The 26062-nt window shown below is 38.4% G+C and overlaps 1 protein-coding gene across 6 annotated transcripts in view; it reads left to right on the top strand.

Annotated features, from left to right (window-relative positions):
- CEP112 (centrosomal protein 112) overlaps positions 1 to 26062 on the top strand; it is a 276328-nt gene that overhangs the window by 93947 nt on the left and 156319 nt on the right. For all 6 annotated transcript variants that reach the window (XM_006017352.3, XM_025196262.1, XM_025196261.1 and 3 more), the window contains one exon: positions 7935 to 8014. In XM_006017352.3, coding sequence (XP_006017414.1) covers positions 7935 to 8014 — 80 coding nt within the window. The remainder of the gene's footprint in view (positions 1 to 7934; positions 8015 to 26062) is intronic.

Genomic DNA, 26062 nt, shown 5'->3' with positions numbered 1-26062 from the left:
CAGCCTTCTCTTCTGGAGGCTGATCAGGTTCAGGTCCCGTAACCGTTCCTCATAGGACCTGCCCTGGTATCTTTTTATGTAGCAACTAAAGATTGAAATTCAAAAATCCTTAAAAAGTGAATATTGGGCAGAGAACAGATATGTAACTGTTGAAACCTAAAAGCTCTAGTAGTAATGATCAGCTTTCAACCATGGATAAGGCTATTAATTTGTTTGCCAGAAGTATTAATACTTGTGGCTTGGAACACAATGCCTACTTTTTAATTCAGTTAGGGTGAAATACACCCTGGTGAAGAGGAAGCAGACAAATATATTGGATCATAGTGGTCTTACCACGATTTTTCATTCTTTCAGCTCATATTTTAGGAAGAGAGAGTTTTAATTGTGTATTGATATTTTATCGACTGTATCAGTTGTTTTCTTCCAGTAAATATTTGCTATGCAACAGTCCAAGTAAAATACATATGCTCTTCATCTCCCTGAGAGACATGGTTTTGAGAGTAGAAATATAATTAAAGAGCATATATAATCTTCAGATCAGTTAAAAATCGGTTTGTAAAGTGATAACTAATTTTTATACTTAAACATCAACAGCTTTAAACAGTAAATTGTTATGTGGTGCAAGACTTGATTATTCCATAGGATATCATCTGACTTTTTCCATGACTTTCCCTTTCCGAGATCGACAGGCAGAGTGTACATTTAATAGGTTCAGAGTGGCTGTATCTCATGATCTATTTTCAAGCATTATTGATGATATAATATACAGAGAAGTAGTTAACCATGTTAGTCTGAAGTCTAGCAGATGACAGGGAGATATAGAAGATATAGATATGGAAGTGGGAGAGGTGGGCCTAATATTTCCTAATTATCTGGCTACTTGGACTAGTTATTCCCTTTTTGGTGTCTCAGGACACACGCTCAGGTGTCAGGCCTTGTGCCTCTATCTATCTCACAATGGAAATTTCCAATTCTTTGACTCTCAGACGGGGCCTTGGGTTTTCCAGTATTCTATGAAATGACTGTTCAACAAATCTGACCAAATTTGAATACTTCTAATTCTTCCTTTCAGCCGTCTGTGATCAGTGATACACAGCAACCAAACGGTCATGTTAAAATTATTGTTTATCTTAGCATTAGGAACAAAACTTGTGGGAAGGATTTTAAAGTGGTGTGCATGGTACTTTCATATAGTTTTAACATCCCTTAGTAGTAACTTAAGCATGACTGACTTCTTTTCATACCTCAGTGTCTCCTGATTCATTCAAACAGCTACCAACTTTCACTCTAGTGAGGCTCCCTTTTAAGTCCTTTTCTAATGCTTTTGCTTTCTTACGTTCCCGGGTTTTGGCCCTTTGTTTGAAAATCAGTTCAGAATACACTCCAGGAAATGAAATCAGTATTATAAGAGCCAGTGGGTCTGGCATTGTCCCTCAACAAATCTTAGGCAGTCTCTTAGAGATGGCTAACCTTGAAACATATTTTTTCCTTCATAGTTATTTTTCCAGACGGGTTCTTGTTGAATTAAGCCAACATAATCTTAACGAAACACCCCAGTAATCAGGTCAATGTACAATTCTCAACTTCTCCTGAAGAATTCAAACTAAATAATTATTGGTTTCGTTCTCCTTACTTTCACTTTCTAAATGATGATGTTAAGGACTAGATCCTGAGCTAGATTCACTAGAGCACAGCGCTGTCCCTAACTGGATCCAGTTGCAAGATCTAGCTGAAAAAAAATTCTATTGCTAACATGTATTTGATCTTTTTGTCCTGTTCCGGAAATGAAAAAAAACCAAACGAATGAACTTTTGTAATCCTGTAGCACCTTACTGAGTTCAGTGAGGCTCTACCTAGGCACCGGTTTCTGCTCTTGCAGGGTAGGTAGCAGGATCTGGGCCTACACTGGGACCTGCAATGAGAGTTGCTTCAGATTTGCCTCTATAAATGTTAGTACATTTGTTTTTGATATCAGATGCAATGTTATCTGAAAACTTGAAGTACTTTGTGATTCCTTTTAGTTACAGTACTAGAATACCAGTGTGCGTTGTTATCTTAATATAAACTTTTTGAGGAAGTGTCTTGTCATCTCATTCACTAAAAAAAAAATGCCAGGTATACATTTATGCTATTTTAACAATAATGAGTGATATTGGTAAGGGCCACATCACTTTATTCAAACAGTTTAATTATTCTAAAAAATATATAATTGCTGCAAAATGAGTGTAAAGTGATACAAAAATCTAGTATTGCTAATAGCACGTTCTAGCTGGAATCATTACTTCCTCACATGCTCTTCTCATGTTTTGCCCTTCATGAAATGCCCCAGGTTAAGTAAGAGTGGTTGTTACTCCCTAGGGAATATGTCCTTTGATTAAAAAAAAGGATAAGATAAAACTTATTTCAGCAAGGATTGTGTAACTATTAGGCAATACACAAGATGAAGAAAACTTTCTGGTAGAGTGGACTGCTAAAGTTCACATGCTCGGAAACATTGTTGAAACGGTGTACTTTGAAAATCTCTGAGAAAAAAAAAAAGTACATGAGAACCATGGTATTGATGTGTCCATAAAAGAAAGCACAGATTGGGCTGTAAAATGCCAAAGAACACCCCCCCCAGTACCTTGCCTTTATTATAGGAACCATACAGTATGAGCTGCAATCTGTTTGTTAAGTACATACAAATGATCAAATAACTGTTATTGATCTACAATGACAGTTCCCTGTTAAGATCCTTGAACATCAAACATATACTAGATAATAACTGTAATGATGTCACTATTTGATTAAGTTCTTAATCTACTGAATCAGGAACTGGTTGGTCTAAATGGTTTTACAAGCAGAGGAAACACCTGCCTTTTACAAATAAGCTACTGCTTGTATTCCAAGCAGGCAGCTAAATATAATAACAGTGACAGAAGATTAGCAAGAGCAGTTCTTGAGACAGCTGTTAAACATGTATAATATAGCAAGATAGTAATACCTATTCCTAACTACCATAATTGAAAATCCCTCTTTTTTGTGAAACTGTTGCAAACCAACTAATTATTCAGACTTCCAAATAGTTAGCACCTGTAGTAAAGCCTTTTACCAGAGAATCTCTAAACTTTGGGGTTTTGTTTTTTTTGTTTTTTTTTCCTTCTTATTTTTCACCTGAGATCTTGGAGTGTCATGTTGTATTGTCAGGTATATCTTTTTACAAACTTTCAAGGTTACTGATGTTAATACACATGCATGCTTTGATATTTTCTAGGGATATGATTTTTCATCATATTGTGCAAATGCTTTTATAATATGTAATCAGCTAAACTGTATTGACATCCCAAGGTTCATGTCAAAGGCGTTTACAAATGCTTGAAGTTTATGGATTTTCTTTTTTTCCCCACTCGAGGTTTCTGTGGAACTACAAATGTGCTTTTTCAGTCTGGGTAGTAACTTCCTACTGTTTGCATATTCTTATAACACCTTTTAGCTGATGGCACTTGGACTACTTTTAAATCTTTTTTAAGAACGCTAGACTTCTGCACTTCTTCAACCACATCCCTTGTTTATTCTATCTGCTCCCTTTTGTTGATGTGTTTTTGCCAACCTGATTACTTTAAAATTAACAAAGGTTTGATTTTTTGCTTTAAATACCACTATATCAATATAAATTGTCAGCAAATACTTATATTTATGCAGAACCCTTTGAGACTCTTCCATTTGAATTCAGTGTATGTATAAAATGTATAAAGCAGGATGTGTATACTAGATATATCTCTGATTTAGTTAGTCTACATTTTTGGGAGCCCAAGCTCACTTCATCATATGCTATGAAAGGACATGCACAGGGCAGTGCATGCTAGCTACGGTGGATGTCACTCACATCTCTGTATGCCAACATCCCCATAAAGAACATTATCCCCAGTGAGGACACTACTTCTGTTTCCATTACATTTTCTTGCTTTGTTCTGGCACACAACTGTTTCTTAAGGGCTTCTTCTACCTACAAACAAATGGTACTGCCATGGGCACATGTATGGTCCCTCAATATGCCAAGTCCTTTTCCTCCACAGTTGCCTTCTCCTTCCTTTGATACACTAAAGATACATCAGTGACCTCTTCATAGTATGGACACATGGGAAGGAATGTCTAGAAAAATGTTATTAGGACTTTAACAACTTTCACTCCTCCATTAAACTAATTCTAGACTGATCCATCCAGCACATTCATTTCCTAGATGCTACAGTGAAGGTTTGTAATAGCCACCTCGCTACCACATTGCATCAGAAATCAACTGCTACAACTACCATTACGCCACCAGCTTTTACCTTAAGCACACCACTAGATCCATGATCTACAGTAAAGTTTCACTTTACAGCCATATCTGCTCTGACCCCACCAAACAGGATGTTCACTTTAAGGATCTGGAGCAGGGATTGTAACTAAATTGTAGGGAACTACAATGAGATCCCCAAACTGTAGCCACTCATATCAACAAAGCCAAACTAAAACCTTGTTCTGACTTGCTACAATACCAACCCAGTGATGAGGACAGCAGAAGCCTTCTGGTTGTCACCACAGCCCTCAGCTTGAACACCCTAGACATATCATTAATGGTGTCCAATCCCTCCTGGAAAAAAAGACAACTGTCTCAAGGAAGCTGTGAGGGACAAACAGCCCCCCAGCCTAAAATAGTCTCTCTAAAGCAACAGGTTACTTAACTTCCATTCTCACTGAGGCACTAGGCCTTGCAGCAGACCCAAGTGTCAGCTGTGCCCTCCTACCCCCATCAATACAGACCACACCATCACAGGACCAAAATAACACAGGACATAACTTCCAAATGTCATTAACCTGCAAGTCTGTCCAGGTCTCATATGCCATCACCTGCTTACAGCGCCTCTCTGCTCTCTCAGCCAGGGCAGTCCCCCTGTGTTGAATGCGTTAACACCAATCAGCTCTAGAAAGACACAAAGTGCCCTCTGGCAGAGCACTTTAACTTCCCTGGACATTTCCATTAGGGCCGTGCAAAACGGCTGTGTTTCAGTTTGGTTTCAGATTTGGCCGTTTCGGAGAACAGTGATTTGTTTTGGTGTTTTGGATCACTGTCCTGTTTCTTTTCGGCCAAATCTGTTTCGGAGATTTGAATCTGCTGAATCTCCTCCGAATCTGTTTTGAACGGGCTGCAAGCTTCGCACAGCCCTACTGCCCAGCCAGGCAGGGCTGCAGGGCCAGGGGATGCAGGGCCCCAGCGGGGAGCAGGGCAGGGTCGTGGGTGACCCATCCAGGGGAGGGCAAGGGCCACTGCCCTCTGTGCAGGCAAAAAGACCCCCTGCATGGATCTCTGATCCTTGTCATGCTGGGTCGCAGGGCAGGGAAGCAGCGCAGAGTGGCGAGCAGGCCTGCTGGTCCCTGCTGGCAGCCTGGCCCCACAGGGAGCAGAGAGTCGCGCTGGGATCTCCTCGCCGCCATTACCTGCCTCATGCAGCACTGGATCTCTTCTCTGTTCCCTGCAGAGCCAGGTCGCATGGAAGGGACCAGCACTGCCCTGCTGCGCGACCTGGCTCCACAGGGAGCAGAGATCCGCAGCAGGGATCTCCTCGCTGCTGCTGCCCACCCTGTGCAGCACCGAATCTCTGCTCCCTGCAGAGCTAGGTCATGCAGCTGGGACCAGCACTGCCCTGCCACGTGACCTGGCTCTGCAGGGAGCAGAGATCCATGCCGGATGTCTCCTTGCCACCACTGCCCACCCCGGGCAGCCCCACGTCACCGGGGCAGCGTGGGGCGGGCAGCGGCAGTGAGGAGGCCCCCGGTGCGAATCTCTGCTCCCTGTGGGGCCGAGTTGTGCAGCAGGGCAGCAGTGTGCAGCTGTTTCCCTGCAAGCCTGACTCCGAAACTCCAAAATTTTCTTTAACATTTTCAAAACGTTTCAGATGCCTGATTTCATAGTTTCATAGTTGGTCAGGTCGGAAGGGACCTGAGCAGATCATCAAGTCCGACCCCCTGCCATGGGCAGGAAAGAATGCTGGGGTCAAATGGGGTAAAATTTCATTTTGGAGATGCTTCTGAGTGTCCATTTCTATTTGGATTTGGGGTTTTGGGTGCTGAAAAGGCCTAAAACACCTCTGAAACAAAAAGACTGCCGAAATTTCTCACAGCCCTAATTTCCATCGCTGACTTCAGGGTAGCTGTTCTTGGCAGCAAAACTTTAGAAACCAAATTGAATTGGAAATTGCAGAATAAGAAATCATCCACAGACTTGATTGTGTTAAGTTTGGTTTAAACAAGGACTCTGGATTCTTATCCTGGTACCTGGATCAGCTTTTGACCCCGGTGTTCCTACAGTTTATTGCTTGCTTGTTTGCCTCTCCCATCACTGCCTCTCTTCTTCCTCCCTTTCTGCCTTTTGTATTCAAATCACTCTCTCCATTTTGTACACTATTCTGTGCATGTCTTTTCACAGTGTCTGATGAAGTGGACTGGAGCTCCCAAAAGCTTATGCTATGTATGTATACACGTGTGCACATGTGGGTGTGGGTGTGTAGGTGTCTGTAAGGTGCAGATCTGCCCTGCCTTCTGCCTGATTTCAGACTAACACAGCTAGCTACCTCTCTGTAAAATGGATAAAATTAGTTGTTTCTTAAGTCTGAGTACTTCAATATAAATAACTTTTATTGTAATAACTTATTGAAATACCATATGATAAATAAATGTGAGCAATAAAAATACTTCCTAAATTTGCACGTACCTTTGTTACAAAGAAAATAGAACAGGAATCTCCCCAAATTGTTACCTGAGCACAGGTAAAAAAAAAAAAAAATTAATAGTCCTTAGTTTTAAAAAAATATACTTTGAACAGGGGTGTTTTGCCTTGTGCCCAGGAGGATGACCAACTCTAAAGCAGCGTTTTTTAACCGGGGGTCCACAGCATCCCAGTGGGGCCACGAGCAGGTTTTAGGGGATCCGCCTGGCCTGGCACAGGGAGGAGTCACCTCGGCCACCCAGGGCTGAGATGAGTCCTGAGGAAGAGGTGGGGGTCGGCTCGTGCCCTCCTTGCCCCACAACCTCCACCTTGTGGGGGGGGTGCTGTGGACAGGCGGGTGGGTGGACAAGGCTCCACGCTGTTACTTCTCAGCTGTATGTGGCCCCCGGGGCTCCCCGCTCCTGAGCCTCGCCTGCTGCACCCGGAGCCGTGCAGGCAGGCCTGGGGAGCTGGGCTGATCCTCTCCCATGCAGGGAGCAGCACAGGTGGACTATGGAGTTTTTTATAGCATGCTAGGAGGGCCTCAGGAATAAAAAAATTGACAACCCCTGCTCCAAAGCTCATTTGATGTCTTGGTCCAACAGCATCAGAGTAAGAAGCCATTTACAGAAGAAATCTGCTTTTGACCAGCAGACATTGACTATAGGGAGTATGTGTCAGAGCTACTATATTTTTGTTACTTTGAAAGGAAAAAGAGGGTTTTCCAGATAGCTAGGATCTATCATTATCATTGTAAGGCTATAAAGATCAAAATTCTCAGCTTTAACTGCAGCTGGAAGGCAGTGGGCTTTTTATCATCATTTGTGTTATAATAGCACCCAAAACATGTTAGTTTTTGTACAAACATTCAAAAGAGGATACAGCCCTTGTTTCAGAAATTTTACAATGTAAACTGATGAATATGATCAAAAAAGATAGAGTTTTTAATGGCACTACACATCTTCTAGCTACTTTGTATATGAGCGTGTCATGGGGTGAATTTTGTTGGTTTTGTATGTGTACATATATACATTTGTGTGTACATGTATTAGCAGTGTGTATGTTTATGCAGATATGTATATTTCATCAGATTATTGTATACACTTGTGCAAAAGAAATTGACTGTGTATCAAAATGAAATCTAGAGTAATAATTTGGTGGATCGCATTCTGTGATAGCGAAAATGTACTTTTTTTCTTCTAAATTGTAGGTTCATGGTTTGCAGAATGACCTTGAGAAAGTGAAAGGGGATACTCAAAAGAAAATTCGCAAACTGGAAGAAGCTTTGAAGTAAGTGAAACATGCAATAAAGAGCAGTTTAGTGAAACATATAAGTTTTTAGTCAAATTCAGTAAGTAGAACGTATGTTTGTGTTTATAACAGCTTTCCTATAGGTTAGCTTGGGTCAGCTTTCCATTATAAAATCTTATTTCAGGATTTTACTAGTCAGCTGTATAATTTTCTTTTTTAATCTGTTCATCTGTTTTAAGTGATAAGAATGTAACAAAATGAAAGTCAGTGGTTTCAGATGCTTTATGCTTTAGGTAACTTGAACCAGCTTCAGGTTAGAAGTGATATTTTTCAGACTAATAGTCCATACTGAAGATTGGTTGCCCTAGACATTTTTAAGGTGATGGGTACAGTTCTTATATGTGTGTGTGTGTGTGTGTGTATAAATATATAAAATGTATTTATTTTTTTGTACTATCTATTTGTATTGTAACAGAACCTGATAGTGCCTCTTTTGCAAGATACTATAGAAACTAGATGGCTCTAGTGGTTAAGATGCTTGGTTAGGGCTTGTAAGACAGGTTCAATTTTCTGTTTCACCACACACTTCCTTTGTGACCTTGAGGAAGTCTGTTAGGCCCAGAGATATATCCTCAGAAATATTTAGGTGCTTGAGCTTTAGTACCTGGGTCTGTTTCTCATCTGTAGAAGAGAGATAACAACACCTATACACTTGGGTATAGGTAACTGTGAAGATAAATACAGCAATGGTACTCAGATACTGCCGTGATGGGACTACAAAACGTCATGGGTAGAAATGTATAACTAAGGGAGGCTTCTTGCCCTTAAGAACGTACAATCCATATATAAGGAGAAAAATAATGGGTATCTGCAAGAAACACATTGGGGAAGTATAGGAAATAAAACTTGATATTCATGATCAATCCTTAATCAATTACTTAATCCTCATAAGAATAGCTAATGCACTGTAATTTCACACCCTGGCTTGGTAGCTTTCCTGTAACTTGCCCAGATGGAAGAGCCCTTAGATTAGGCAGATTTCATTTCAGGTATTTCAGCTATTAATTTATATACACAATGTACACGGCCAGTTCCATTTCAAGTGCCCTTATTTCAAAATACGAGGTGCTTGCAAATAAATTCTTTCCTCCTTCCTTTAAAATTGTTTATCCGTTAAAAATTAATGCCAAGATAGACATGTTAATTGTTTATGTGCATAGCTGTATAGTACTAATTTTATTGCTGAATAGAAATCAAAATGAATTGTATCCCATGTTTCTGGTTAGATGGAGACAGTAGGGTTAAAAATGCTCCTGGCTCTGTCATGTCCCAAAAGATGTGAAGGCCGTTTTCACAACAGCATGGTGTTCCAGGATAAATCCACTATGCATAATTATATTCTGTCTACCTTAACATGTCTAGCTTTAATTCTGTGGTGCAAATCTTCTATGCTGCTGTTTGTCTGATATATTTTCAGAAAATGAAGGAATACAAGCTTTCATTTTAAAAAAGTGCAGCTGTTACAGTTGAAAAGGAACTTTTTTCAATGTTAAACTATGCAACATTTTTCCTTGACAGCCTGTAGTAATAGGTGTGAAAGAGTGTGAAACTAGGGTTGTATAATAGACATGTCAGAGATGTAGAGGACTGTTGTGCACGATTCACTAGAGAGAGAGAGAAAATAGTGAATCATACACGAGTCCTTTAATTCTCTGTATATCTATATTGATATTGCTGTAGATTTGATGGAAATGTTAGTCAGAGCTGGCTGTTTGGATAAGCTGAGCACGTGCTCAGAACCGAGGAATTCTAGTTCTGCAAGGCTCACTTCCCATGCATTGAAGCCATTTACTATAACTCTCAGTGCATCTCACCAGAATTTTCTTTGATACTTAAAATATATTATTAAATAAGAATGCTTATTTGCAACGGTCAGTGAAATAGACGCCCTCCTTATGTTTACTCACTTGCTCATTTCAAATAATCACCAACTTAAGAGTGGGTCCAACACCTATCAAGACAAATTACCCAGATCTGCCTGTTGAAGTAAACTTTCGTATGAGAAATCTTGTGTTTTGCTGTGTTTCTTTGAGTATTTTCAGAATGAAAGTAAGTAATTACAAGCTAGTCCTTTTTACTGGGAGACCCAGTAAACCTTTATAAAACAACCCCATTTCCCCTGGAGATGGGAGGAAAAAAATAGTTCACCATCTTCAATAGAGACTATGCCTTCTGGAATTGCAACTCAGAACACAGTAGGTGCGTCAGTGGTTTCTCATAGACTCCTTTGATCTGAATGCACTTTGATTCTGAAATGGCCACAGGATTATATCTTGAGTAGCTAGTCAACTGCAAATGCATAGAAAAAGAAGTGATAGACATTTTAGTGATCTTTCAGTGGTGTGACAGCAGGCAGCATTGTTGAAGAGTTTCAAACGCATCCAGGTAGGATGATAATAGATAATAAAAATGTTTTGAGACAGCATGCCACATAGTAAACTTCAGCATTTTAAAAAGTATAATTCACTCCAAATAGATTGTTCTGCCTCTGTTTTAAAGTAGTTTTCTACTGATTAAAATTTTGCATAGTTCATTCGGGTGCTTTCCTTATTCACACTGAAAAATTCTATGTCAGAAACATGTTTTCTGTAAAGGTTTTGCTCTATAATAGTCATAATTGCTGCAGGTGTCTTGGGGATACTAATGTATATTAATATAAGCACTACTTGTTACAGCCATCTACTTGTAGCTGAAAGTCACTACAGTATGTGATGGGGCTTTTCTCAGGAAAGTAATTTTAAATTGTGTTTATTCTGCAACCAAAATCTAAGCCTCTGTATGTTTCACATGGCCTTCTCTCTCCAATCCCTTCTATGTCGGTCACATGCAATAGTTTGTTGTTAGTGGGTGGATCATTAATGGGCTACGTCCTTATGGTTCTAATTCCTTTAACTGTGAAAAATGGCAGAGGATGTAAAGAGGTTAGGTTATATTACTATATAGGACCTTGCAAACTGGGGTAAACTAGCACAGCAGATGTTTTCAAAAAGTAAGGAAAAACACCATGTATGTTTGTTATTAGAGGAGATACCTTTACATGGGAGGAAAAAATGAAAAATGTAACATTTGAGTTACCTTCTTCTAACACTAATTACAGACTAAATAATGCCCTGCTTTATGAAGATATGGGCATTTGTCTGTGTAAGGTACTTGTATACTTTCTATCAGCATAGTATCTGATATCACTTTATAATCTAATGTGCTCTAGGGAGGCACCCTCCTCATTTTATTGATGGGGCAATGATGTGCAGAGGCTAAATTAATTTGATTTCCAGTATAAAAAGTCTGTTAACATAATTAACATTATTTTAGCACTTTCCCTTAAATGCCTATGGTGAAACCTGAAATTTGAATGGAAGAAATCTTAAATTTTTGTATCCAAAAGTGTATATGGTAGTTTCATAGTTGGTCGGGTCGGAAGGGACCTGAGCAGATCATCAAGTCCGACCCCTGCCATGGCAGGAACGAGTACTGGGGTCAAACGACCCTGGCAAGGTGTTCGTCTAACCTCCTCTTAAAGATCCCCAAGGTAGGAGCCAGCACCACTTCTCTTGGAAGTTGGTTCCAGATCCTAGCTGCCCTGACAGTGATGTAGCGCCTCCTGATGTCTAGTCTGAATATACCCTCTGCCAGCTTGTGACCGTTATTTCTTGTCACTCCTGGTAGTGCTTGGGGGAACGTGGACTCCCCCAATGCCTGCTGCTCCCCTCTGACTAGTTTGTAACAGGCCACTAGATCCCCCCTCAGACTTCTCTTGTGGAGGCTGAACAGGTTCAGGGCCCTGAATATGTACAGGAGAGAGTGAAAAAAAAATGTACCCAACAATGCCCTATGGATCTGACCTGATGGAAGGAAGGCAAGGCTTTTCAGCAGCTTCAGTAGACTTAAGATCAGGGCCAAATGGGTAGGTAAAAACATTATGGCTATGTCTAGACCATGCCAGGCAGCAGCACCCTCAGACATGCCAAATCAGAAGCAGTATAACTGCTTCCATGCAGCTTAGAATTGTGGAACTGGTTAATTGGTACTTGATAACCTGCCTTCAGGCTAAGTAGCATATGCACAATGGAGACAGCTTGCAAGGAAAAGCAAGGTGTGTTTTGAGAGTAAGGCTGCTGGGCATGATAAATTTACAGTCTACATGTGGCCTATAATAACATTTTTCAAGTTGTTTTCTTGGTTGAGGGAAAATTAAACAAAGTAATATAGCCTGGCTGCCAAAGCTCAGTTCTGGGAGCCAGGGCTATGGAGCTCCATATCCACCCCAGGTTCATGTCAGTTGTGTAGCATTCTTCTGTACCTCTCTATCTTGAAAATGGGGATAAAGGATGCTTATCGCTGCTGTGGATTTTGTATAGCCTAATTCAGCTTGGTTCTTTCAGCTGGTATGGCTCACCTGGGCTACTGGGAGGGAGAAAAGGCGAAATCTTTGGTTCACCCTCTTTTCAGTAATAGAAGGAGCTACAGTGGCATTTGTCATGTTCCCTTTCCTTCAGTATGCAAGCCTGCCTGACTAAATAGTTGGCCTACATTAGGGGTGGTCAGTAAGTGGCAATGGCTGCCTCTGTGTGGCACACAGCAGATCAGGAAGGTGACAGCAAAGCAAGGAGCAGAAAGCAGAGCAGCAGCGTGGGTAGGGGATGAGAATCAGGGTGGCACTTGGGGAAGGTGCAGGGCTAATTTGTGGCAAGCCTGCCAAAAAATGTTGGCCCTCATTGGTCTACCTAATGGGTGGGCTATATTTCCTAAAACAGAAATCTTAATTCTTGCCATTCCTACAAGTGTAAATTATATAATCCATTTGGTCTCTGCATTACCCCAAAGGGTAAGGCACTGTCTGGGTTACTTCCTACAGGGTTGTTGATTGCTGCATTTTAGTCATTTGTTCTTGGGTTTTCCGTCCTGTATATGGTGATGTAATTAAATCTCTAAACTTGTGGGGTGGTGCAGGGAAACCTTGTAAAGGAGGCAACTAAAGGACCAATGTTAAGGGTGGATATGTGGAGGGTAGTTAAGAATTTTATTAGAGCTAATGAACATGAGGTAGGCACAGTATTTTCCTGGAACTCCAGTGGAATTGAACATTCAATACAAAAACACAATTTCTGTTGTTGATGAGTACATATTTTTCCTTAAAACTGAAATATTAAGAATATAATGGTAGGATGGTATTTATAAACAATAACATGCCAAGGGTTTCACATTAAAATTACTTTTGTCCAGTGCCAGTCATTCACTTTCTGCCAGTACAAATGCACATACGTCCAAGGGCTGGCATCAATTCTGCTAGCATGCAAAAAAGGTTTAATCTTTTTTCTTTACTAAGCTTTAGAGATTAAAATAAAATCTGTGGGCTGTCAAATGGAGGGAGCGGAGTGGGAAAGACACATTTCTAATGTTTATATATACTACAGGTGTACAATATGGGAATGTTGACATCATCCACATCTTGGAAGGACATCAAAAGAATAAGGATAAGAAGCAATGCTATTTATATGAGCTTGAATACCTTAAAAATGAGCAAAGGACCATTTCTTCTTATGAAATGAGCTCCTTTAAAGGTCATTTACCATATTTTTTCTCTTGTAGTTCCATAATTATTTACCAACTAAAAGCAAAAGAGGAAAGAAGTAGCTAGAGAACTAATATATTTGCTCCTTTTTAGAATACCGCATATTGTCTCCTTACTATATATTGTATCTACATTTTATGACTGCCATTATGGAATCCAGAGTATGTGTGAGACTGATCATTCTAGAAAAAGGAATTTATAGGAAATAATTGTAGGTGTGTACAAAAGAAAGATAATAAGGTTTTCTGCAGGACTATCCCTCTTGACACCCACACCATAATTCAATGATTCTCAACATTTTTAGACTCAAGGCCCAGCTTGGAAAATTTCAGCTCTTAGGTTTTACTTTTTTTGAGTACGGAAAAATAATAAAGCAATTCTTCTGTTGCAAAGAATTGCGCAAGCCCACAATAGGTCGAATACTTTTCAACTAGGAATCCAGTTTATCTTGTGAATTGTGTTTGTACATCTAACAGTGAGAACGTTGTGTGGCATCCTTGAAAGGATCAAAAGGCACCCGAGGTGCTTACCCCTGTAATTAAATTTTTGTTCTGCCAACTTTCATCCTGTTGTTGATTTATTCATGAACAGTATGTAATGGTGGTAACTTGCAGACTTTGCATGGATATGAGTTCTGATCCAGTGCTTTTCTATTTTAAGAATGCCCATTCCACCAATTAGCGTTGTATGTTCTTTGTACCACTTAAATCATATGTTTCCAAAATCTCTGTCATCATCTGACCTTATAAAATAAGCCTGGTTGGAGGAAACAACTTTAAAATGCATGGAGTGGGAAGAGAGGTATTAATGTTGCCTCTGCAGGTGCAATCTGCAACCACATGTCAAGCTGACAAAAAAGTAAATGCACGTGATCTCCAGTTAAGTGTTCATAACATTCATACTCTCAATCTTCGTCTTTTCTTTTACCTGTCTTGAGAGCCAAGTCTAAGGAATTTCAGGTGCTAATGACACAGAGCAAATGTTCACCAGCTGGTTTGTTTAAATTTAGTCTATAAAATTGTTTGCTTACACAAGAAACTGGCAATGCCTTTTTTTTTCCTCCACTGCCTGTCCAGTCCTCCTCATCTGATCTTTTCTAGAACCAAGAACTAATTTATATGATGTGATTATTTTGAAGGGTAGTCTTTCCAGGACCTGACAAAGCATTTTCATTTGCCGTCAGGTTTGCATTTATTATGGAACTTTCCAAAACTCACTAATAGTGCTTTTAGATGACATCAGAATTTTAGATGACAAATCAGAACTTGGGGGGAGGATCAAAACCATTGCAATAAGAATGGACATAACCGTTGGAAGTCAAATCAAAATGTAGTAATTATCACTAATTTTCTCTCTCTCTCTCTCTCTTTTTTTTAACTTGACTCATTTTTTAGATATTTTCCATTTACATTTTTGAGTTACTGGACATCTTTCTGCACCAATGTAGATACAAAAATAATTAGCCTGACTTTGGCATATATATTTTGAATTTTAATCACCTAAGAGAAAATCTGGCCTTTTTATCTTTTCAGTCATTCTCATTCTTTCATATGTGATAACTCATAAGTGATAATCGTAGTTTGGTAATGTGTTGATTAGATAGTTGGAAGAAAAGCTCTAAATGAGCTTTGTAAATATTGGATTCTTTAAAGTTTACTGTAGAAATGCAACAGGTTATATTACTTAATAAACAACATGGTAGGTGTCAATTATAACTTCTTACAAGCACCCTTGCATCAGGATTTGGCTCTTTGATTTTGCATCTAGGTTGGATATAAAAACAAGAAATGACTGTTTTCTGTTATTGTGGCCAAATTCTTATAAGAACCATTCATGAGATTTCAGTGTAATCAAATCCAAAATGGATACTGACTTGACTTAGCTTTGAATCTAACTTGTAAAATGATCTGATAAAGTGCTGCACGCTTCTTTAGGTGAGACCATGTACAATTTGCGATGTAAACTAAACATTAAGTATTAACATGCTTTAGAAGACTATAAAGAAACATTTTTTAAAAAAGATTATTAATTGCTCTTTACTGGTACCAACATTTTTCCAATTTACAGAATATGAATAAAAATGAAAGGCTAAGCAGTCAACTAAAATATAGTTAAATATTTTTTAGTTAGCAATGTAATTCTTACAATCCCTATGCATTAGACATCATTCATCTTGGTTGTAGGTTTCAGGTCTACTCCCCACCAACCTCCAATCCACCTTTTCCATGTACATAATTTTCCTTTGGGATCTTTCCATTGCAAATCTGATCAGAGCAGAATGGGATTTATTTTGAAGGACAGAGCCGTAGAATTATCTCAGCAGTGTAGAAAGGCTCCTTTTTATTTGTGATTCTTCCTCATACTGAAGAAGACATATTACTGTTTGTTCCATTACTGTAGCTGAATTGTATTCTTTAACTTCCATGTGCTGACACTAGCAGCTGTCATTTCTATTCTTTTCTGTCAAGTGTGATGCTGAGTACTCAACTTAAAAAGATCCCATTTTCATCTTGACTTACAGGCTTCATTTTTGTATGTAGTACCTATATATTAATAATACAAGGAGGTGTCATTTGACTTTTCTACAGTACCAAACTTATTTGGGAAATATCTTGTGAGAGAGGCAGACATTGTTGGGTGTCAGGGTGTGGATTTCTGTGTCCTCAGTAACTGGCTAATTAGCACTCTTTCTCAGAAGGACTTAAATTAGTCATTTACCATGACATGCACACTGATTCTGTACCCATCTGAATACTAAATTGGGACATCCATGCTTATATCTACTCAGACAATCTCCCTTTTTCTGCTCTCATCGAAGTGTTTCTTTTAGGGATATTGGCCTAACTGTAATCCCAGGAATTAATCCTCTAAATTAAGTGAGATTCTAAACACGAGGCTAATAAGATCATGGCCATGCATGAGATCTTTTGTAAATTGGTTTCTTTGACAACAAACTGTATGTAGGTGACGTGAGAACACTCCCGAGTAGTCTTCAAAAAAAGTTTATACCTTGTCAATGGGACTCTTAGATAGTATATGGAAGAAAGATTGTTTCAGTCCTCCTTTTCAGTCTTCTGTAATCATCATAGATGCATTTAATTGTCTGGAAGACTGTTGTTGGAACTTCTAGCTCAAGAAACTCGTTTTATCTTGAAGATATTTTGCCTTGCAGTTTGAGTTGCAGGATGTTGACTACTTCTGATCTGGCATACTTTTCAAGTAGAGTAAAAAAATCAGCAATAGTCCTGAAAGCCATTTGCACAATATTTTATGTAAAAGTTGAAAAAGTAACAGATAGCAAACTGCTTCCTCCATCATAAATTTTTATATATATATATATATATAAAACCTCTCAGCCAGTTCTTGTCTTAATCTGAATGGACTGTCTGTCATTTCACATATCATTTTCCAGTAGATAATTTGCTGACTGGTAACTGTCAGCAAACCTGTCCTGCCTATAGGACCTTAACTTTGTATGGACAGTTGTTAAATCCTTGAGAGAGATCTTTATTCCATCTCTTACTAAAATGGAATTAAATACATACCAAGGGAGACTGAAAAGGCTAGGATTCTTCAGTTTGAAAAGGAGAAGGCTGAGGGGGAGGAAATATTATAGAGGTTTGTAAAATCACGATGGGTGTGGACCATGTAAACAGAGAACTGTTATTCATCAAGTCCCAGAATACTAGAACTTGAACTGAAATTAATAGGAGACAAGTTTAAAACTAACAAGAGCGAGTGCTTTTTATGCAAGGTGTACTTCACTTGTGGAATACTTTACCATAGAAGGTGGCAGAGCCAGATAGCATCATCCAGTGCAAAAAGAAACCAGACAAATTCATGGATAACACATCTATTAATAGCATTTGAACTATTGGTTGGAGATGTTTCCTCTGTCATCACTAAAACAATAATAGTGGATGCCAAGGAGGGTATTAGATAAGAGATAGATCACTCTAGATCTATGTGGTTTAAGCTTTCTATTTAGCATCCACTCTGCCACTATTGGAGATAGCACACTGAGCTAGATGGACCATTGGTCTGACCTAGTATGGCACTTATGTTTGTAAGAAATTAAATTTAGTTACAGTAACCTCTGCAAGAAAACTTCAGACTTCAGTTGCTCTCCCATCTGCACCCTAAATTCTTGCAAAAAGAGGCATCTGAATTATAGCTAAATTAGATAATTAGTAATCTTCCCAAAGGCAAAGTAGACTGTGTCAAGGGGACGTTGAGTCCCTATTTGAATTGTACTAATTCATTTAGAAAACCACTGAAACTTGCTGTAGCCTTTGGGGATCCATGTTAGGGGAATGCACTTTCCACTCAGTGTCTCTCTAAATGGATTAAGCTTTCTGTTAAAATGTGTTGCCTTGGTGCATGTAATAATGCTCAAAAGTAGTAGGGTTCAGTTGGATAGGGGTAAAGCCTCTGCATATTCCAAAGACGTCTTCTCTTCTCTAGCTCCTTCAGAGATTTAGTCTTGTTGAGAATCTGTGGTCTAGCAGACATGCCTAGTATAGCAGGGGACACGTGGTCTTTTCATAACCGCCACTCTGGCCAGTTTGTGCTGTGAGGATGGTTGGGTAGTTTCAACAAACACTTATTTACTTAGGCCTATTGAACGCCATCGCAGTGGGGACCCAAACTGCTGCAGAGAGAGAGAGAACACTACAATAGCAGCCTTAGGTTTTTTGGGGGGGGGTTAAACCTTTCTTTCTTTGGCTATCGCAACGACTCTGTTCCATTGTTACCTACATTTTTTTTTTTACTTATGAACAAGCTACAATACCGTTGTTTGGTTTTTGTTTTTGTGAGTTTCTCTCTTCTTTATATCAGATGCACAGAAGCTAGGGTCAAACGTAGAAACCAGGAACTTTACATAGGGTCATTCAGCTTTCAAGGTTGTTTTTCCTATACCGAACACTGCAGTCATCCATTTCATCCTTTCCTTTCGGGTTGTCCTCTTAGGTGCATCTGATAAAAACAGTGTGAGGAACATGATGCCAGCTTGAGAGAAATAGATGGCACTCAAGTATATATGAGCCAAAAAAACAGAGTGAGAAATGGATGAGGGCAAAGAAAAATAAAAACAAGCAATTAAAAGAGATGATAAAAGGAGATGGAAAAAAGGGTAATGGACAAGTAGTGGTAATCCAAACCGTTTTATTTTAGAGAAGACAAATTACATCTTTTTACATGAATAGTAATGTGAAATGCCAGTATTCTAGAAATAACCTACCAACATTGGCTTCTTATAATGTATAAAAGTCCATTTCATTGGAGCTTTTGATTTCCATTGGGTTTTAGAAATTATTTTTTTTTCACAGGTGGTTTTCAGCCAGAATAATTTAGAAAACTGAATTAAATACAAAGAATTAATAAAACAAACAGCAGAAATCAGTCTGGTAGTGATACTCATTCCCTGCTTGAAATGCATAGGTATCTCTTCATGATACCAGTTTTGGCAGTTGAGAAAATTGCTCTGATGTCATAAAGAAAGGAATCAAGAAGAACTTTAAGGCAAAATGAACGAAGTAAATTCTTTTAAAAATCAAAACCCGGAATAATTATGTTCTGACACTGACATGAAAATGATTTACAAATTTACCAGTTGTGCCCAGGTTCTGTATAAGCACACTTATTTATAGATGGCGTATGTAGCCGCACGGTGACTAGGTATAAGGTGGAGGTCAGTAAATAAATTGTAGCTTTAACTAGGATTTTTGTTAGTTAAAACCAGATTCTGAATATTTGCTTTATATTTATATGTTAATACTTTCTAAGATAATTGCACAAATCTAACTGTTTTCCTGTAGTTAATTCCATTTTACCCTGAAAATGAAGAATTTATGTGTATTTGGAAGAACTCCTGTAGGAATGGAAAAACTATTACTATATTTAAAGCAGGAAATAATTAAGGAAATATGAGAGGGCATTGTCTTCAATTCCAAATGTTGCAACAAAGAGCAGTGTTACAAATTTATATTCATGTACATCATGTTGATCATTCTGTTTTGTTGCTTAAAAAAGTAGTCTGTTTCGTTCGGTACAAGGTTTTATAGTATGTTGAGAAAAATAATCTTTGTGATTTAAACCCATAGTAATGTTTAAGTGGCTGAAAAGTTTGAATATAATTTTCTCCTGTAGGACAGCTTTTTTCCCTAGGAATAAATGGAAAAACAACCAGCTGTTCTCCATGCTGTACTCTACTTGAGCATCTGAAACCATTTAGAGCAAAGGCAGTCAAAGTTTCCAGTATATTGTAAACATTCCTCGAGCTCTAGTGAACATGCTGACATAACCCTCACTCTAGGGGGCACAATGTAAAGCATGAACAGAGGACAGAAAGTATGTGGTAACCTTATTTCATAGTCTCACTTTGTAAAAGGAAAAAAGTGTCCCATTAACTGTTTGCAGGCTGCCATTTTCTTTCACAGATTCCTCTAAAGACCTGCTAGTACCAGTGAGATTTATGTGTAAAAGAAAACTCTAATCATATAGATCTTTTTTCAAATAAAGTATGATGCATCAGTTCGGAGGATGGAGATATATACACTTTCTACTCATAATTAATATAGCTCTAAGTCATTTCAATCGTAAAGTAAAAATCTTGCTTTATGATTTGCACAGCCTAATTGCATCTGAATTGTTATACTAGGAATGGCCAACTTGCAGCATGGGTCCACAAAGGGCACTGGCAGCACGTGTGTGTGGCACGTGATGGATCAGGGAGGGGGCAGGCAGCACGGTTGCAGGTAGGGCAGGGATCAGAAAAGAGCAGCAGACCAAGCAGGGAGCACAAAGCAGAATCAAGGCATGGGGAGATGTTTGAAGTGGCACTCAGGGAGGGTGCAAAGCTGATTTGTAGCACACCTGCCAAAAACATTGGCCTCCACTGACGCACATGATCTTGCAAACCTGAGCATGCCTTAACCTGAAGAAATTAATAAAGACATTTGACTTAGAATTGCCTTGAATTTGTAGAAGTACATGTGATTGAACGAAGAATATCCTAGTATTTGCACCATCTTCATCTTCGTTGACTGCCATTGACAGGGCCATCTTCTTGAAATCTTGCTTTGTCCTTCCTTGGTTTCCATGACACCCTCCTCCTGTCTCTTTAATCACTCCCATGGCCTATCTTTCATTCTGATTTCCTTCTCTTCCAATTTTCTGTGGGGTTTAATAGATCCATATCTTGAGTTACCATCTTTTTCTCCCTGCATTTCATCTTTGGGTAATATCATCGGCAAAAACAAAATAATCTGTCGTCTCTGTGCCAATGACTTGTGCCTCTCTATTCAAACTTCTCTGCTTCTGTCTAAACTGAAAACTGTGTCATTGTCTCTGACATATCTTCGTGGCAGTCTGCTTGTCACCTCAACTTTAACATGCCTAAAACACAGCTCTTAATTGTTGTCCCTAAACCCTCTCCTCTCTCTTCTTTCTCGATCACAGTGGACAACTTCACCTTTCTGCTTGCTTTTCAGTCCCATAGCTTGGACATCATATTCTCTTTAGACCCTTTGCTGGGTCATCCTATCCAGCCTATGTCTAAACCTCAATGTGTTTTTCTGCCTGTCATATGTAAGATACAGATTTTCCTTTCCAGCCACACAGTTAAAACTCTTGTCAGGCTTTTACCTCACATCTCAATTACTTTGACATCCCTTGAGGACCATCTTTTTGTTCTGTGTTTGTACAGCCCCTAATACCAGGGGGGTCCTAGTTCGTGACTAGTGTTCCCAGGCACTGCAAAAACATGAATAGTAAAAAATAAAAATAGAAATTATTATCTTTAATCATGGTCTGCTTAATAATTAATTTCCAGGACATTGTTGCTGAACATACCTGAATTGTATTTCTGTTCTTTTTCATAATACTTATGGAATATGCAGTACAAATTAATTAGTGACTTCAGCTGGTATTTTAGTTTGTTATCAACATATAATTTAAGGAAAATAAAAGCATATATAGTTTATGACAAAACAGTTAAAATAATAGATATATTAACATTCATTGAAACAGGATATTTGAAAGAATGCAGACCAGTTTTTGTATGATAACATCCAAAATTATGTAAACTGTAAACATTTTATAAGTGGATTCATGTTTTTTTCTGATGCAGTTAAGTTCAATTTATACTTAAAATCACTGAGTAAAAATAAAACTGTTTTCCACTTAAAATTTTTGGTTTATTTCTCTGCAGTGATGAATACAAGTTAGAATGCTTTCTAACAACTTAGAAATATTAAAGTGCCCAGGGACAGGACAGGAATGATGTTTTGAAGGCAATAAATATTTCAGCTTCACATTTCAGCCTTTCTTCTTCATTCCTTTGATCTGGCTTTGGTTTAGTTATCATTCCGCTTGAATGACTTCACACTGTCTTTCTTCCTCTCCACACCAAAAAGAAGTGGTTCTGCACATATTCCATATGCTTAGGCTTTGTCATTATAAGAGATAGCCATAGTTTTCCTCATTGTTTGCTGGTAATAACTGTCTTTAAAATAAGATCTTTGTCCATATCTAAGATGCAGGCTTTTTAAGACAAATGTGTAATTTATATAACAAGCAATTATTTTGCTATCATAGTGTATTAAATGTAGTGAAGCTTGAGAAGTAAAATTGTTTTTCTCTGTATTTCAGATAATTCTCTAAAAAAGCAAAACATAATTTTTACAGTAAAAGGCATGGAATGTTAATCTTCATTCTACAGGCACATTATCTTAAGCATTAACGTATTATTATGTATTTTCTACAGCTGGAAAATCTATTCTGAAAGTTGTATGAAAGGAGTTGCTCTCTTCAGTTGTCATCTTTGAAAGGTCATTATTTTTCACAAGTTATCCCTGTCTACTCACTGAAATACTGTATAACATTTGGACACATATGAATACTCTTCTATGCCCAGTGATGTCAGTGGGAATACATATGGGGGAATGGAGTCCTGCAGCAGAGACCAAATTGCAGGTTCAAGGCCTCACTTTATACAATGTATAGAGAAATAAAGTTAGATAATTGCAGCAGATGAGGAAGGGGGAGAGAATATGAATCTTTTAATAGTTTCTGTGTGTTTGTGTCTTTATAGACAAAAGCAAGAATTCTTTTAAGTGATAACTTTTACTGGACCAACTGCATGGTTGGAGTAGTTGTATATAAGCTTTTGGGTATCACATGTATCCTTAGGCCTCTGCAAGAGAAGCAGACACGGTAGAGCTAAGTAGCAAATTGAACAAAAAGCTTGTGTAAAATTTTCTGTACAAGTAAAAACAAGATATAAGAGAAATGATCAGGTAGCGAACAGATAGGAAGATGCAGTAAAAATCTGATAATGGAAGAACAAGTTTGTTTAGGTGAGTCGTCGCCTGTGAGGTGCAGAGATCAGGTGAAGTGCCGAGATAAATTCTATTACAGTGGACCACAAACTCATTGTCTGTGTTAAGTCTTTGGTACTTAGGGTACTACCTTTCTAGCAGTTCAGTCTATTTAACTTTTTAAAGTTGACTTAACTGTCAGAGCATACACATGTATGTGGAGCAGAGGCAACTTAAATGCAGCACAAAAATACACTTTCGAGGTGTTTTATCTTGTATTGCATTAGTTTAGTTAATTCCAAAGGGCTACTGCAGGGGAGGGCTCACGTGATGGCCACCACCATGTCAAGGAGCTGTACATGTGTACACTCCGATGTGGCTTAAGTCAACTTAGTTAACTTGATTTAGTTAAGTCGCCTTATTTTAAGTCAACATGCACACACTGTTAGTGTCCAATAGGCTAATGAGTTTTTTCCGCATGCTTGCCTTTCAGAGATGTTTGGTAGATTTCCTGTGAGCAGGAGACTTGTGTGGTCAGGCAGGGAGTGATTTATTTGTGAAAAAAAATGTTCTCCTACCTGTGTTCTGGTGTCTCTCTCCTTTATCTTGTTCAGGGATGGTTCATTTTGCCGCATAGTTTTTGTCTGGCTTCACCCACATAGTTACCAGGAGTGCATTTCAGGCACTGGATGGCATATCACATTCTGGGATATGATCCATGGATTCTGATGGTTTTGTGCAGACTGTTGATTGTTGTGGCAATAGGGGTAAGTTGATAGATCTTGTATTTGTTAAGGCAGGGCTGGGTCCCATTAGGTACCTGGTTATAGAAAAAAAACATTACAGCAGATTAAGAAATACCAGGTGCCCAAACAGTTTCTTCTAATTTTTTCTTTGGGAAATGCCAACTGTAGATCTGCAGAACAGGATACATTTAAAATTTTGAATTTACAATTGTGCAGCATATTCCGTGATTATTATTTAAATGGACTTCAAATAACAGACTGTAAAAATACCCCTCCCCCCCCCCCCCCCCCCAGACAAATAATTAAAATAAACTATACCTAGGGTGATCGTATTTCCCTGGTTACAAAGCAGGGCACTCTTTTCTCCCTGGCATTCCACAGAAACGGGGAAAAAAGCATTCATTTGAACGCATGCTTTGATAATACGGAGAGGAACTCCCGCATACTTGCGTGTTTCTCAGTTACACTGCTAAAAGTTGTCCAGGCTAAGTGTTGGACAAAACCTCCATTAATTCACACACGATGTAATTTGGCAAAACAACTAAATCAACAAGGGCTAGAGTATATAGCAGTATCCGTTCATTGGCAGGACCACGTACAGGTGGTTGGAAGTACTTCTCTGGCATTTAGAGCAAACACATTTTTGGTTTGATGATGGAGTTATATGACCTGCCTGTTTGTAAGACCTTAGTACGATAGAGTTTTGGTGGTTTCTTTTTTTTTTTCTTGAAGAGTTTTCTACTCCCATTCACTTACTTGTGAACTTAATGAAGAAAACAGTCCTGATGTTTGGCATCTGTAATGTAGCGTGCAAAATGACAGTTATTTGGCTGCATTTCAGGAGATGCACATTGGTTCATCTGTACAGTGTTTGTACAGCACTTTGAAATGGCATGATGGAACTTGCCACATTTGTATACTGTATTAGACAAATCCATACAGGATAAGTTCAGCAGTGGATATTAATAAAATAGGGCTTTTATTATTGGTCTTTTAAATGTGTGGATGAAAAACTCTGTTTCATACTTAGATTATACACGCAATATTTTGAACTGAGAACAAGCATTTTCCTTTCAAAATGGAGGGATGACACTTTCCTGTATTGTATTTAGACTATCATGAAAAACCTTGTTAAAATATATCTGTGTAATGATTTCAGAAAATGCAATACTTTTAAATTTCTTCTTGTATGTAGGAGGGAAGAAAAAAGACAAAAACAGGTTCTGCACATTTACATTAATATCAACCCAAAGTGACTTCTTTAAGCTTTAATCAAGACCCTATACATTCTTACAGGCATACGAAAGAGCACGGTCTGCCCCACATGCTGTATATAGCATTTTGTTTAATTCCGTAAAGCATTTTGCCATGTAGCTTCTATAAGGCACTTTATGAAGAAGATCGTATACCACAGACTACACTTTTCTGCACCAGTTAGTTTCAGTGTAACAGTGGGTTTTAATTTCATAGAAAAGATTGGAGCATTTTTTCTCTGAGGAAGCCAGTAACATTCAGTGGGGCAAAATGGCACCGGTGATATGACATTTTGTACTTTGTGGCTTCATTTAATTTGAGAATTTGAAGGAAAGCATAAAAGTAAACCGCTGTTAAGATTACCAAGGACTATTATGCAGGAGGTGGAATAAGGTGACTATTAAACAACACAATACTGTACTGTAGAATAGTGAAAATGTATCCACCTGAAGCTGCAGATGGCATTTGAGATTGATTCTAGTTCCCCATTTGGCATTTAACTAGGCTACTAGATACAGAACTTTAGGAAAACGTGCCAGGGGATGTTAGTAACTTCAAATAGGTCAGTGTTGTCACTCATTCCTAAGACTAAAAGATATCTCCTCCATAAACTAGAAGAAGAAAGATAAAATGATGAACTGATTTACAGTGCCTTGGGATATAAGCAAGTGTTTTAACTGTAAAAATATGTCTGCCTACAGTATTTTCCATACAATAGTGCCTTTCATTTGAGAAAGTCCTAAAGCACTTTAAATTTTAAACTATGTATATGGACCTCTGTTTTTTAACAAGGATCAGAACATCAACAAAGCTTACAGTAATGCAATTAGAACAGAAAGCAAATAAGAATACATTTTTCATCAAATAATGGAAAGAAATATAGGTACATGAGATAATCTGTTTACTCAAAATGTAGCGAACAGGACATTGCTAGACTTTCCCAACCAATGGATAGTCAATACTTTGTCATGGCAACAAGGCTGTAATAAGTAGCATATGGATTTGTTTGGTAATTTGACATGCTTAAATAGTTTTCACATAAATACCTGAGCTGGTAATGTGAACAAAGTAAGGATTTTACCTTCTAATATATATGCAGATTAGTTTTGATAATAGCATTGTAATAGGTACATAT

This window comes from Alligator sinensis, unplaced genomic scaffold, assembly GCF_000455745.1.
Source record: "Alligator sinensis unplaced genomic scaffold, ASM45574v1 scaffold282_2, whole genome shotgun sequence".
Lineage (NCBI taxonomy): Eukaryota > Metazoa > Chordata > Crocodylia > Alligatoridae > Alligator > Alligator sinensis.
The sequence above is the reverse complement of the archived record's forward strand: the minus strand, read 5'-3'. Positions and strand labels throughout refer to the sequence as shown.